This window comes from Ailuropoda melanoleuca, chromosome 7, assembly GCF_002007445.2.
Source record: "Ailuropoda melanoleuca isolate Jingjing chromosome 7, ASM200744v2, whole genome shotgun sequence".
Taxonomy (NCBI): Eukaryota; Metazoa; Chordata; class Mammalia; order Carnivora; family Ursidae; genus Ailuropoda; species Ailuropoda melanoleuca.
The window spans coordinates 67607262-67622103 of NC_048224.1; the positions used below are offsets into that span (position 1 = coordinate 67607262).

Sequence of the window (14842 nt, forward strand, 5' to 3'; positions counted from 1 at the left end):
TTTCCTTGTGATGAATTCTGGTTTTCTGATTCATTGCTATTGTGATTAGTTACCATCTTGTTGTTCTAATGGGTTCCCCCAGAAAGTCATGACAGCTCACAGTGCATCTTATATTTTTGCCTTGAGACGTGGAGATCTAGAATTTACATATTTTAGCACTCCTTCCTTGAGTGTGTCCCTCTTCTTTCACATAATTTTTAGACAAATATTATTATCTATTTTCTGTGGTCCAGCCTTATCATCAGCTAGTAAACTCTTCCTTTTTTTATTATAATAGGAATAATAATTAACATTATAACATGTATGATACCATAAAATGAATATGGTCAGTCAAATTTTTTGAACGCTACTATAAGCCAGCTGTTCTAAATGATTTGTATGTGTTAATAACTCATGAGATTCTCACTCTCTAAGGTAGGTACTGCTGTAGTCCCCATTTGACAGGTGGGGAAACAGAGGCACAGAGAGGGAAGTGAAGTGCTATAGGCAATGCACCTAAGTCAATGGGTGAAGTAGGATTTGAGTCGGAAAATATGGTCAGTATGTTGAACTATCACCTTCATGGACATAAGATAGAAATAGTCAAACATTGGATAACCGAGCAGAGATTTTCCCACTTTTGCCTTCTGTTGCTTTATTCTCCACATTACTACAAGACCCTTATTCACCCTTCAGATTTCAAGTCAGCAGTCATGCCCTGCATCCACCAGAGGCTGGCCGTGACTCTGCAGACAACTCAGCACCCCACCCCCCAAAATGGTTTTTTGACCCCGAGTTCATGAATCTGTGTTTGGATCAATGTCTTGCTTCCTCATAGAATAGAGCTCCACTGGGGGAGGGACCTTGTCTGCTTTCAATCTCCACTGGGTCCTTGTCGCCCCCCATACCGCTGGGTAGGGGTAGGTGCTCGGTAAGTATTTATTAGATCCATGAGCAAAGATTTTAAGGAAAGGGGGAAGAAAGGCAAACATTGATTACATGCTTACTACATTCCAGGTTCTTTAGATACAGTGTACCATTCAGTTACTGTACCAGCTGGAAATAAGTTTTACTCCAAGTGAGGGAAACCCAACTACAGTGGTTTAAGCAAATGGTATATTATTTGTCTCACATAACAAGAATTCCAGATTGGCATTTCAGGGCTGGTTTGACTGCTAACCAGATGTCCTAGGCTTTTCTGTTTTACATTCCTACAAGTTGGGCAATATGATAATCTTGTCAAAATGACAGTATATCCCAGTCATTGGATTTTTTTACTGTTGTATGAGCAGTAGATCGGTTGCATAAACAGTAGGTTTGAAGCTGTATATGCCTCCTTAAACAAAAAGTTGATATTTTATGTTAATTTATAATGTACTTTTTGAGGAGAGAAGTGAAAAGAATTGCCAGGACATTGCCAGGAAGGCTGTCCTGAAGTGTCTGGTGATCTTTCACTGTCCATTCTTATTTATGTCTAAGGCATCAAAAGCTGATGGGAAATTGTGTGGGGAGGGATCATTAGCAGGTGTAGCTGTAGGATGACCTGGTTGGCATTTTCCATAGGGCGAAGCCCTGGCTCAGTGTCCATGTTTGTAGATGTTTTCTTTTCCAACATTCTGGGAGGAACGTCGCAGTCTCTTGGGGTGGGGAGTGAAAAGCAGGCTGTCAGTGCTCTGGGAGCCAAGCGGAGAGGTGAGCTAGGGAATGAGGGTGGGGGGAGCAACTCTGTCTTACATCCAGTCTAGTCTTTGACTTAATACTCTCGGCCTCAGTGCATTTCCTCCCCTAACCTTTAGCTATGTTTTGTGTCTCAAGTCCAAATTCTGGAATTCACCAGAAAGTAAGACGGCTGGGTGCAGTGGAGTGGGGGCAGCCCGGGAAGGGAGACAGAATTTGTGAATGGATTTTTAAAAGCCAGCCGTCCTGTTTTCATATTCCTTCTTATAGATCCTTATAGTATGTCTGGTTCATTGGCTTATCCCCCCTAGGGATCCATCCTCCCCTCACCCGTTTCATGGACACATGGCACCCCCTGCTTCTGAGCCTTTGCTGGGGAGAGTGGGTGAAGTTCTGTGGTTCAGGCAGGCTCATTTCCCATCTTCCTTCATTTTAGCCTGGGTACGGCCCGTTCTGTGTCTTTATCTGGTTAGGCTTGTCCAGCTTTGGGCTGCTGTGTCCTTTCCTGCCCCAGCACTTCTGGGCTTATGCCTTTTCTATCTCTTTTCATTTTACTAGAGAGGAAAGGAAGGTAAAAATGCATGTATTCGGTCGTTCATACTTTACTGGAAATCTTGCTTACGTTATCTTTCTATAAAAGTAGGATTGTACTCTCTGTCTTTGAAATCGATAAAATTTACGTAATTCAACATCTGTTGTGTATTTAGTTGATTCACATAGAAAGGGTAATGAAAATTCCTGGGAAGGAATCAGTTTTCAAGGGAATTAAAACTCTAACTTTTGAAAATGTGAATATGAGCATTTTTTAAAAAATGTCTTTTTAATTTTCAGATTGTGAGCCATGCCTTTAGTGAAGAGGAACATCGAACCCCGGCACTTGTGCCGGGGAGCCCTGCCTGAAGGGATTACCAGTGAACTTGAATGTGTAACCAATAGTACTCTTGCTGCTATCATACGCCAGCTAAGCAGTCTAAGTAAGTCATCTCATTTCTAGAACACCTGTTTTCTGATTATCAGTGACATGTTGTTAATGTTACCATTAGCAAATTGATTTCAGTTTGGTAGTTAATTTTGTCCGAAGAAGAGACCACAACTTTGAAGCAAAGAGCCCTCTCCAGCTTGCCCGATTTTCCCAGTGTGAAATAAATCACTGGTCTCGTGATACCAGCTTTATATGCTGAAGATGTCAAGTTAGAATTGACCAGCTTACAAATTATTAGATAAGACCAAATGTGTGGATTCAAAGTAGTGTCAATTTTAAAAAGCTTATTAAATGAGGATAAAGTGATTGATACTTTTTTTAAAAAAATTGAATTATTTCGTTAAGCTTGGGCAGGACTAATTGTTTTTTTTTTTTAACGTGATAAATTGAAAGATTGTTAACACTTGTAACATGGCTGGCATAGAGTAGATGCTCAAATATTTGTTGATTAAATAATATTCCAAGCGCATCAAAGATTAAAGCCAAAAAAATAGTGAGATTTGCTAATTTTAACCTAAATGCAGGTACTAACTTCTGAATTGAGGTCAACAGATAAGCTGATTATTCTGTATAGACAGCACTTTGTATATATTACACACATAGATCATATAAATCCAAGCAAATGCAAGTATAAGGAAGAAGGGACTTTCTATTATTTTTAAAAAGATTTTATTTATTTATTTGAGAGAGAGAGAGAGTGAGAGAACGCAGGAGTGGGGTGAGGGGCAGAGGAAGAGGGAGAAGCATTGACTCCCTGCTGAGCAAGGAGCCCGATGCAGGGCTCAATCCCAGGACCCTGAGATCATGACCTCAGCCAAAGGCAGATAGATGCCTAACTGACTGAGCCACCCAGGCACCCCAGGACTTTGTTATTTTAATTTCAAACATTAATGTGAAATACCCAAGAAATAGTTCATTTATTTTATCTTATTTTTTTAGGGGGATGGGGAGGGATAAAGGGAGAGAGAGAGAGAATCGTAGGCAGGCTCCACACCCAGTGTGGAGCCCAATAGGGGCTCAGCCTCACAACCCTGAGATCATGACCTGAGTCAGAATCAAGAGTCGGAGGCTTAAGTGACTGAGCCACTCAGGTGCCCAGAAATAGTTCATTTCTGAAGACTCAGATATGCATGAATATGCATTTTTCTTCAAAGCTTTTTGAAGTCAGAATGTTTTCACCCCTAACTTTTACATTTATGTCATGATCTTGTTTTCTCACTTTGTCCCACTCCTCTTTGGTTTAGATGCATTTTGGGTGACAGGTTTTCACAGTTAAGTTTTTCAGAGTCTATGTTAACAACTAGAAAAACCTCCATGATTTCACATACCGGTAGCCTCAAGCACAGGAAAATGTTTGTTAAAAATGTTCAAGTGCTTTTATTGAAATTTTGAAAAAGGAACACTGTGGATAATTATTTTTCTTTAAAGGAATTGTACTGTGTTGTTGTATTTTTAATATATAATCATTAGCTGAGGCAAAAGCAATTTGGAAATTACTTAAAATGTGTTTTGAAATAGATTTCTTTTGGAATCCAAACTAATTACAATTGATTTTGGGTAGTGGTTGTTGATAAAATGTATAAATTGTATAACTGTAGGAAAATAGCTTGTAAATTATTGAAAGATAAAAATATTTGTTTGAATTCATGTTTTTCTTATGAATGCTTTGGTCTCTTGTTTTTATGGCTGAAATGTCTATTGATGTGGATTATAAGAAATGAAAACTAACATAAGTGGTTAAAGTTTTAATAGTCAAGCTATATCTCATGCTGTAATAATACTCAGCCTAGTTATGTTGGTGGTGTTTATGGTGCTTGTGAGTAAAGCCCCACACACGGTATTTTCTGTTCCATGTAGTCTGCTCATGGTAGGCAGAATAATAATGGCTCCTCCAAAGATGTCCATATCTTAATCCTGGGAACCTGTGCGACATGATGGGGAAATGAATCTGCTAATGAGATCTTAAGAGAATGACGTTAACCTTGATTATCCAGTGTAATCCCAGGGTTCCTTTAAATGTGGACAAAGGAGGTGGAGGAACCCGTGCTGGATGATGTGATGTGAGACTCAATCAACCATTTCTGGCTTTGAAGATGGAGGAAGAGACTACAAGCCAAGGAATGTAGGCCACTTCTGGAAGGTGGAAAAGGGCAAGGAAATGGATTCTCCCCTGGAGCCTCCAGGAGGAACACAGCCCTGCCAAAACCTGAGTTAGCCCAGTGGAATCCATTTCAGACTACTACTTCTTTTTTTTTTTAAAAAAAGATTTTTATTTATTTATTTGACAGAGAGTGAGAGAGAGAGCGAGAGAAAGCACAAGTAGGGGGAGGGGCAGAGGGAAAGGGGGAAGCAGACTCCCCACTGAGCAGGGAACCCGTTGCGGGGCTTGATCCCAGGACCCTGAGATCATGACCTGAGCTGAAGGCAGGCGCTTAACTGGCTGAGCCACCCCTGTGCCCTGCATTTCAGACTTCTAACCTCTAGAACTGTGAGATAATTAATGTGTGTTGTTTTAAGCCACTAAACTTGTGGTCATTTGACACAACAAGGAAAAGCAGCAAAAGGAAACTAATGTACCCCCCAGCCTTGGTTTCATTGCGTTCACCTGATCTACTCCTGCCTCATGAGCAGACCACGGATGCGCACTGGCCTCAAAGACAGCCAGCCTTTGTTAGGCTACCCCAGTGGGTCTCAACCCTGTCTCCATTAGAGGCACTGGGGGAGCTTTAAAACGAGATGCTAGGAATCCCTCCAGAGAGAATTATTGGAGTGCACTAGAGATGTGATCTGTAGAAATGGATACCATGTATCTGGATTGAAAAGATGAGCTGGGGCAGTCCTGTGCTTACAGGAAGTTTGAACTAAGAAACACAGCTTGCTAGTTTGTTATGGGACCTGCTGCTGAAATGTCACCCAGGACTGAAGAAGTGATGGTCACCAGCACACTGAAGCTAGAGTTGTAGGCAGAGTGTAAGAGAAGGCAGAGGAAGTCAGCTGGTAAAGGAAGACAGAATGTGCAGATAGAGACAGGAGCTGACAGTGAGAAAGAGCACAGGGTGCAGCAGGATAGAGAGAGACCTGGTCCCTGGACCTGCGCAGGAGGCCTTTCCCTCCTGTTCAAGGAGCAGTGCTCGGGGATCCGCAGAGCAGACCTCCTTTCTTCCCCTTTCATGTGCGATCCATGCCTGCAGCCTGGAGAGACTTACAGAAAGAGGAGTAGAGTGATACGGATGCCAAGGATGTAATTGTAGGAAACTAATATACTTAACTACTTACTGGTGGTAGAATAGCACATTTCTGGTTATCAGTGATTTATTCATTAATGATTATTCACCCCTATAACTCTATATAACTTCTGGGGAATTTGTAGATTTTTGCTAGGTACCATGTTCCCATTATATTCAAATTAGACACTTGACTTTTTTTTTTTTTTAAGATTTTTAAAATTTATTTGACATAGTCAGAGACAGCAAGAGAGAGAACACAAGCAGGGGGAGTGGGAGAGGGAGAAGCAGGCTTCCCGCTGAGGAGGGAGCCTTATGTGAGGCTCCATCCCAGGACCCTGGGATGATGATGTGAGCCAAAGGCAGATGCTTAACCAGCTGAGCCACCCAGGCGCCCCCAGACATTTGGCTTTAAAGAGTGAGAAATTTTGTCAGCATTAGATTCTTACCAGGCTTTTCAGGGAATTGAAATCTTTTCAATGAGAAAATATTGATTATTATAATGAGTTTAAGGACAGTCATAAAAATGAAAGAGGAAATTTGTAACTTGAACAGCCTTATAGTTAAAGAAAAAGTATCAAAGCTTTCTTCAACAAAATAAAAAATTAATCTAATAATTCTCAGATTTTTTTTCTTTGTATGTTCCTAACTTCTAATGGGATTGATCTGGGGGTAGTGGAAGTGAGACAGGGAAGCCATTTTTTAAACAGTTTTGATTAATAGTGTGTTGTTTGGTTTTCTAGCTATGGAGTATTGATTTTTTTTCTTCAAATGACAGTTTAGTGTAGCAGTAACTTTTAAATCAGGAGTGCTTTTTCATCATGTTCCTTGATTAATAATCTGAGTGCTCGTTCCTATCAGCTAGTTGCTCAATTAAAATTACAGTATCTTGCAATCAAATTCCTACTGATATTATAATGTAATTTTAATATAATTTGTTTAAAAAAGGACATGGGGGGACATCCGGGTGGCTCAGTAGGTTAAATGCTGACTCTTGGTTTCAGCTCAGGGCATGCTATCAGGGTTGGGCTCCATGATCAGCAGGGAGTCTGCTTGTGGGTTCTCTCTCCCCCTTCCCTTCTCCCCGCTCACGCTCTCTATCTCTAAATAAATAAATAAACCTTAAAAAAAAAAAAAAGAACACGGGAACATAGGGCATTTGTGTCAAGGATGATGTAAGTCTTCTTTAATACCTCTAGGGTGTTTTTTACTACTACTTTTCTCTTTGTTCTTATGATAATAGTGGTCTTCCTCTCCCCCACCTCATGAATGCTCCCAAGATGTCACAAAGAAAAGGGTCAGACCTTTAGTACAACCCCCCTCACCCCCAAGGTTTTTGCTTATATTAGCTGGTATTAATGAGATAATTAGAACTTATCAGAGCATAGGAAAACACAAAGGAAAAATAATTACAAAATTTTCATTAATCAGAGAAGATAATTGGTAATGCTTTGTATGTATCATTGTAAAAATGGTATCTTATTATTACATATGGTTTTGTAGCCTATACTCAGTATATAGTAAGCACCTTTTTTGATTCTTCTAAGAACAAATTTTTAATAGCTAGAGATTATTATATTGATATACCATAATTATTTGGCTGTTTTCCTACTGTTACCATATAAGTTGTTTCCTTGTTTGGGGGGTGGGGAACACTATTGTAAATTCCTGTGTAAACCAGTACATACATCTCTGGTTCTTTTTGGTATTTAAAAAAAATTCTGAGACTCTATTAACTTTAAAAATGTCTTTCCTTTAAAAAATTATTGCAGGGGCACTTGCGTGGCTCATTCAGTTAAGTGTCATTCTCTTGATTTCAGCTCAGGTCATGATCTCTCAGGGTCATTAGATGGAGCCCTGTGTCGGGCTCCAAGCTGGGCATGGAAGCTGTAAGATTCTCTCCTCCTTCCCCTCTCCCTGCTCGAGTGTGTGTGTGCTCTCTCTCTCAAATAAATAAATAAATATTACCTTTAAAAAATTGTTACAAAATCTATTTTTGTTAATTTCCATGTTTTAGGTAATTGCATGAATAAGAAAGGAGGTCTGTTTTCTTCTCAAAGATTTTAATAAGTGGTTAATATTCTTACTAATACTCCTTATGGTACATGCTGCTTCATATCAAACTAAATGCCAGATCCACATGAAGGTACTACCTTAAGGGCTTGCTCACATTTGCTTTATCTAATCGGGTCTAAAATTTGGAGTCATAATAATTGATTATACCAAGTACAGTTCTACTCAGAATAGAGATCTAAGTATTTTGAAGGCATGCACTGAATAGATTTCCAAGATGTTTGTAGCCAAATGGGATTTGTGAGAGGAAGGGAAGATATTCAAATACAGTATGTGTAGGAAATAGATCACAAGTACATTTCCATGCCATTTAAAGCTAGGGTTAAAAGGGGATGTTAAGAGAAAATGTATTGCTGTATCTGGACAGAAGTAGATGGGAAGAAACAGGAAGAATTTTAAAAATTTTAACGCTTCAAACTGAGATAAATGCTTGCGTTTCTTGTGGACTAAAATAGAAAGCCAGTGAAGGGAGGTGAGTAATGTATACTTAGGACACTATAAAAGTTCTGTCAGCGAGCTGGAGGCAAGTGTAAGAGCGCCCTCCCTCAAAAGGCAGAGTTATTGGGAATTCAGGCACCTTCCCGACCCATCATTTGACCTGGAATATCAGAAATACTTCCTTGAGGGCATTATAAAAGTAATTATGAGTGAGGTTGTTTTTCATTTCTCCTTTTCCTAGATGGATCTCTACGTAGCAGAATTTAAATGTAGAATAATTCATAACAGCACAAGTTGGAGAGTCAGCCAAATCTGAATGTTTAGTCCTTCTCTGGTTTATTATCTCTTATTCCTATTTCATGAGTATATAGGCTTATGTGATTTATAGATGTTTTTCTAATTGTTTTGATTTACACTGTTACTAAAGCAGACCATCTAAAAACTTTGAGGGAAGATTTTAAAGGTTCTTAATATTCTAAAACTTTACTATGTTCACTCCCATATTAGGAACACAATTGCTGTTATCAGCAGTCTAAAGTTGTATTCCTCTGTAAAGCATGCCCTTTTATAGGACAAAACATTTTCCAACTCAGTCTCTACTGTTCTTCTATATACATCGTTCATTGAAAAAATAAAACTATAAGACATGTGGAAAAGGAGAAAAATGTGACATAATTTTTGTTTTTTAAGATTTATTTATTTCGAGAGAGAGCGCACATGTGTAAACACACGTACGCACACACACACTACCGAGTAGGGGGAGGGCTAGAGGGAGAGAATCTTAAGCAGACTCCCCACTGAGTTCAGAGCCTGAGATCATGACCTGAGCCAAAATCAACTTGGACGCTCAACCCAGGAGCCCCAAAATGTGACTCATAATGGAGAAAAAAAGTTGGTAGAAGCAGGACCCACAGATGACCCCAATTTTGGATTAGCAGATAAGGACTTTAAAATAGCTATGAAAAGTATATTGAAGGGACTTCCATCCAGTCTGGCATTTAAGGAGCTTAAAAATCATTCCTGGTCACACAGCAAGAAAAAAACTGAACAAATTGAAAACCTAACAGCTTTTCTTAGATCTGTCAGAGAACCGAGGTCACAGTTCAGACCACTACCCCCAAATTTGGAAAGACTGGTGGATTACTGGGGGCTCAGTGAGAACAAGTTTGAGTGTTAAAAGCTCTAGGGGGTCCCTTCTTAGTGGGGACTCCCGCACTTCCGAGAGTTTTACCGTCAAGTGTCCTATCAGGTTCTCACAGTGAATATCAGAGAAAAATCCCCTGTGCTTCCCTCAGAGGGAGGGGAAGAGTAACCATTTTGAAATACAGCCGTGGCATTCTGTGTTTTCTTAGCGCCTGCCCTCAAAGGAAACTGTTTCACTGGAGCCTAAGGGAGTTGGGTTTTACCAGAGCCTAACCAACCCCCGGGGAGGGAGGGAAATACCTACTCCAGCCCCTTCTTGCCTTCCTTTCTCATCTAAGGGGGAGGGACGTGAGACCGAGGGACCTAGGCTCACTTGGAAGACTGAGACCAGATCATAGGACTACCATTGATAGATGAAGGGCCAAGGAAGATACGGTTATATGTGTATACAATGGGATATTATTCAGCATTGAAAAAGAAGGAAATCCTGCCATTTGCAACATGGATGTACTTACGGGACTTTATGATAAGTGAAATAAGCTATACAGAGAATATTATATGATCTCATTTATGTGTGGAATCTTTAAAAAATAATTTGGACACATAGAAACAAGAAGTTAGAATGGTTATTACGAGGTGAGGGAGGGAAAACAGGAAGATGCTGGTTAGAAGGTACAAGCCTTTAGTTACAGATGAATAAGTTCTGGGAATCTAATGCATGACATGGTGACCATAATTAAAAATACCGTATTGTACATTTGAAATTTGCTAAAAGTATGTCTTAAGGGTTCACACACACGCACACAAATTTTGTGAGGTGATGGTATGTAAATTAGCCCAATTATGGTAATCATTTCACAACATACATATATATATATATATATATATATATATGTATCTCACAACCTATTTATATGTCAAATCATCGTTGTACACTTTAAATATACACAATTTTATTTGTCAGTTAAACCTCGGTACAGCTGGAAAAGAAGGTCATAGGACTTTAGAACACTTTCCTTCCTGCCACACCTTCCCAACACATCACTACAGGCCTTCATACCCCAGTTCCTTTTACCCAGTACAGCATGTCTGGCTTTCAACAAAAAAATTAAGAGGTGAAAAACACAGTTTGTGAAGAGATAGAGTAAGCATCAGAACCAAAGTCAGATGTAGTAGGGATGTTGGAATTAGCAGACCAGGAATTTAAAATAGCTATGATGAATATGTCAAAGATGCTGATGGAAAAAGTAGAAAACATTCAGAAATAGATGGGTCATATCAGCAAAGATATCGAAATTCTAAGAAAGCATTAAAAAACACATTGAAGGACAGAGTAAAAAAGGTGAATGGCATACATGAAGAAATAGGGAGTTTAACAGAGAAATGGAAACTAAAGAGAAAAAAAAAATAGAACTGAAAATCCCACTATCAGAAGTAAAGGAATTCACTTGGTGGCTCCAACTGAAGACTGTCGAAACAGAAGTAGCTTGGAGACGAGCCACTAGAAATTATTCAAGCTAATTTGCAAGAGAAAATGAGAAAGAAAAGAACAGAGAATCCAAAATGTGGGACGATATCAGAGGGTCTAATACCTAGGTAATTGGAGTCCCAGGAGAAGAGGATAGAGCCAGAATAAGGCTGAAGAAATAATGAATGAGAATTTTTGAGTATTGATGATAGTTATCAACCAATGGGTTTGAGAAGCTCAGCAAATTTCAAGAAGTGTAAATTAAACAAAATCCCATTTAGTCACCTCATAGTAATATTACTAAAAGAACAAGGTAAAGAGAAAATAATAAGCAAGAGGGGAAAAGTACATATAGGGCGGGTGTGGTGTTCAGCATGACCGCTGATTCTCATCAGAAATGAGACCCCAAATGAAATATGAATGAACTGAATTGAAGTGGAAATGAAAGAGAAATATTTTTATTTTATTCAGAAAAAATCTGAGAGAATTCAGTCTTTAGTAGACCTGCAGTACCAAAAAATGCTAGAAAAATTCTTGAGGCTGAAGGAAAATGACACCAGATCTGCAAGAAGGAATAAAGATGAACAGAAAAAGTAAATATGGTAGTAAATATAAATGCTCATTAAAAATTATATATTTATATCTGTTTGTTGAGAAGCCTGCTGACTGTTCAAAATTTATCATAGAGTTCATACCCTATGTGAAATTAAAATACATGGCAGGGAGAGCTGTAAGGTTAGAAGTGGGTAAATGGAACGATAGTGTTGTGTTGTACCTTGTTTTAGAAGTACTGTATTATTTGAAAGTACATCATGATGAATTAAGAACGCATATTTTAATTTCCAGTAACGTCTAGGATAACACATAGAGGAGATAAAATGGAATCCTAAGATAATCATTTGATTTTCCCAGAAAAAGGCAGGAAAGGAAGAAGAAAGGAACAAAGAACAGAAAGGACAAATGGAAAAGCAGTACCCAGGTGATAGAATTAAACCCAGCCCTATCAGGAATTACGTTAAATGGAAACATTTTAAACACCCACTTAAAATGTAAGGCAGAGCTTATCAGGTTAGGTAAAACACTAAAATACATGCATTTTTAAGGATGAAGACACAGATTTAAAGAAAATAATGTAAAATAGATACCATGTAAACATAAAGCATAAGCAAGCTGATTGGCTATATTAATGTCAAGTAAATGATAAAACGGACATAAAGAAGGAGGTTCCATAGTGATGAGTCCATTTGTCAAGAACTCACAATTTAAAATTTTGATTTAAAAGAATATGAAATAAAAATGGAACCAAAAAGGAGAAATAGACCTCGCAGAATCACAATTGCAGATTTTAACAAAAACCTCTCAGTGAATGATAAAAATAGACAAAAATCTATAAGAATATAAATGGTTTGATAAACACTACTAACCAGTCTGATTTAATTGACCTTTATAGAACACTGAACTCCCAAATTATAGAATATACATTCTTTTAATGTTCACATGGAATTTTCACCAAGATGAACATAAGCTCAGCCATAAAATAATAACGTTTGAAAGATTGACATCATAAAGAGCATGATGATAATGAGACAGTAATTATAATAATCTTTTTAGATAATTCTGACATATTGGAAAATGAAGTAATATCTTTTAAAATAATCCTTGGGTCAAAGAAGAAATAAAAAAGGAAATTAGAAACTATTTCTAACGTGTGTGATAATGAACCAAGTATTTGTGGGATTTACTTAAAGAAGTACTTAGAGGGAAATTTTTACCTTTAAATGCTTATGTGAGAAGAGAAGAGAGATTTAAAATCACGAGCACATTCCTCAGGTGAGCTCTCAATGTTGATCAGCAATCCTGCTGTAATTCCTTTGTTAATTAGTTTTCCTGCCCTAAGAGTGCCTATTTCATATCTTTCTTTCCACCTCAAACTTCCTCTTCTGAGCTGATGACTTGCTTCTTATTTCATTTGGGAAAATAAAAGCAGTCAGAGGAGAAACAGACATCCCCTTCTGCCAGATCAGTCCACTGATATGTTCTGTACCAGTGTGTCCCACTCACCCTCCTTTAAAATGGTGAGTGTTGATGTTTCCATCAAAAACACTGGACCCCCACATCCTCATGCTCACTCCAGGGCTATATTCACCCTCTCTTTTTTCTGCATCATGTCCCCCCCCACACACTCCGTCTACATCATGCCTACCGAATATTAATATATGGAGAAATCTCCTGACTTAAACCTCAGACCATCCTCTACCTGTTTCCCCATTTCTTGCTCCCCTTCACAGCAAGATACCTTGAAAGAACATTCATACTTTCACTGCCTTTACTTTCTTCATTTTCTCTCGTCCCCATTAAAGTTTTGTCCCATCCACTCTTAAGATTGTGCTTGTCAGCATTACCGGTGACTTCCCCATTGCCAAGTCCAGTGCTTAGTCGTGAGTCTGGGGAACATTTCTTTACCTGGCTGCTGGCCAGTACCCTTCGGTGTTTCTCCTCCCTCACAAGCTATTCTTTATTAGTCTCCTTTGATGATCTTCCCAACCTCTGCATGTGGGAGTGCTCCAAGGCTTGGTCACTGACGCTCTTCTCTTCCTGTTCCCATTCCCTAGGTGATTGAAGCGCCATCATTACGCTGATGACTTCCAAACGTATGTCTTCAGTCTTCAGTTTCACCTCTCCCCGAGATTTCAAACTTGTGTATACAACTGTCTATAGGAGATCTGCACTTGGATTTCTAATAGGCACTTCACATTCTGCATGTCTAAAACTGAATTATTTCTTGCTCCTCTCTTCCCCTCTTCTTTTTTAGCACATGAGAACTCTACTCTTCCAGTTCTTGTTTGTGTCTTCTCTCTCTCATACCAGATATCTTCAAACTATGTACCAAATCTGGTACTTCTGCTGGCCCCTCTGCTGCTAATGTTCTGGTCTGAGCCACCAGTGCATCTCTGCTCAACAGCAGCCTCCTGTCTGGTTTCCCTGCTCTGCTCGTCACCCCACTCCACAGAGAAGGAATTTATTTGTCTGCTGTCTTCTAACCACTCTTCCCTCCATTCACTGGGTTCCAGCCGTATTGACCTCCTGGAGGCTGCCTTCCCACACCAACCGGGTTTCTGCCTTCTTCCTGGAAGGTTCTCCCCTGAGATATCTGCATGGTTCCCTGCCCTTTTGTGACTACCTATGTGCCACCCAGGTCCTACCACTTTCTGTTCCCTCACTGTCTTATTTTCTTCATAGGACTTAGCATCACGTGATGTTATCTGTTTGTATATTGTCTGTGTATAACCTAAGCTTTGTGGCTGTGTTCACTGCTGTGTTTCTTCAAGCAGCTGGGATGGTGCCTGGTACATAGTGCTTATTAAATATTTGCTGAATAAACTGAATATGCTTAATAATCATCCTCTATTTTCTTAGTTCTTACAAAATGCTAGAAAGAATTTTTTTGAAGAAGTATACAAAAAAGTTCACTGTGGTTAACTGGGTGACATTTCTTAATTTTTTTTTTAAAGATTTATTTATTTGACAGAGAGACAGCCAGTGAGAGAGGGAACACAAGCAGAGGGAGTGGGAGCGGAAGAAGCAGGCTCCCAGTGGAGGAGCCTGATGCGGGGCTCGATCCCAGAATGCCGGGATCACGCCCTGAGCCGAAGGCAGACGCTTAACCACTGAGCCACCCAGGCGCCCCGGCATTTCTTACTTTTTATTTTTCTAAGTTTTCCGGATTTTCTGCCATGAGCATATATTGCTTTTATACTCACAGACAGATTTCAGTAAGAATCAGGGTGTATATTATATTTTTTTGTCTTACACAGACTTATAAACATAACAAAGACAAAAGAATGTTAGCAGTGGATG

At 39.2% G+C, this 14842-nt stretch overlaps 1 protein-coding gene across 4 annotated transcripts in view; it reads left to right on the plus strand.

Annotated features, from left to right (window-relative positions):
* WASF3 (WASP family member 3) overlaps positions 1–14842 on the plus strand; it is a 76022-nt gene that overhangs the window by 26064 nt on the left and 35116 nt on the right. For all 4 annotated transcript variants that reach the window (XM_034665001.1, XM_019804837.2, XM_019804839.2 and 1 more), the window contains exon 2: positions 2488–2630. In XM_034665001.1, coding sequence (XP_034520892.1) covers positions 2498–2630 — 133 coding nt within the window. In that variant the 5' untranslated portion in view covers positions 2488–2497. The remainder of the gene's footprint in view (positions 1–2487; positions 2631–14842) is intronic.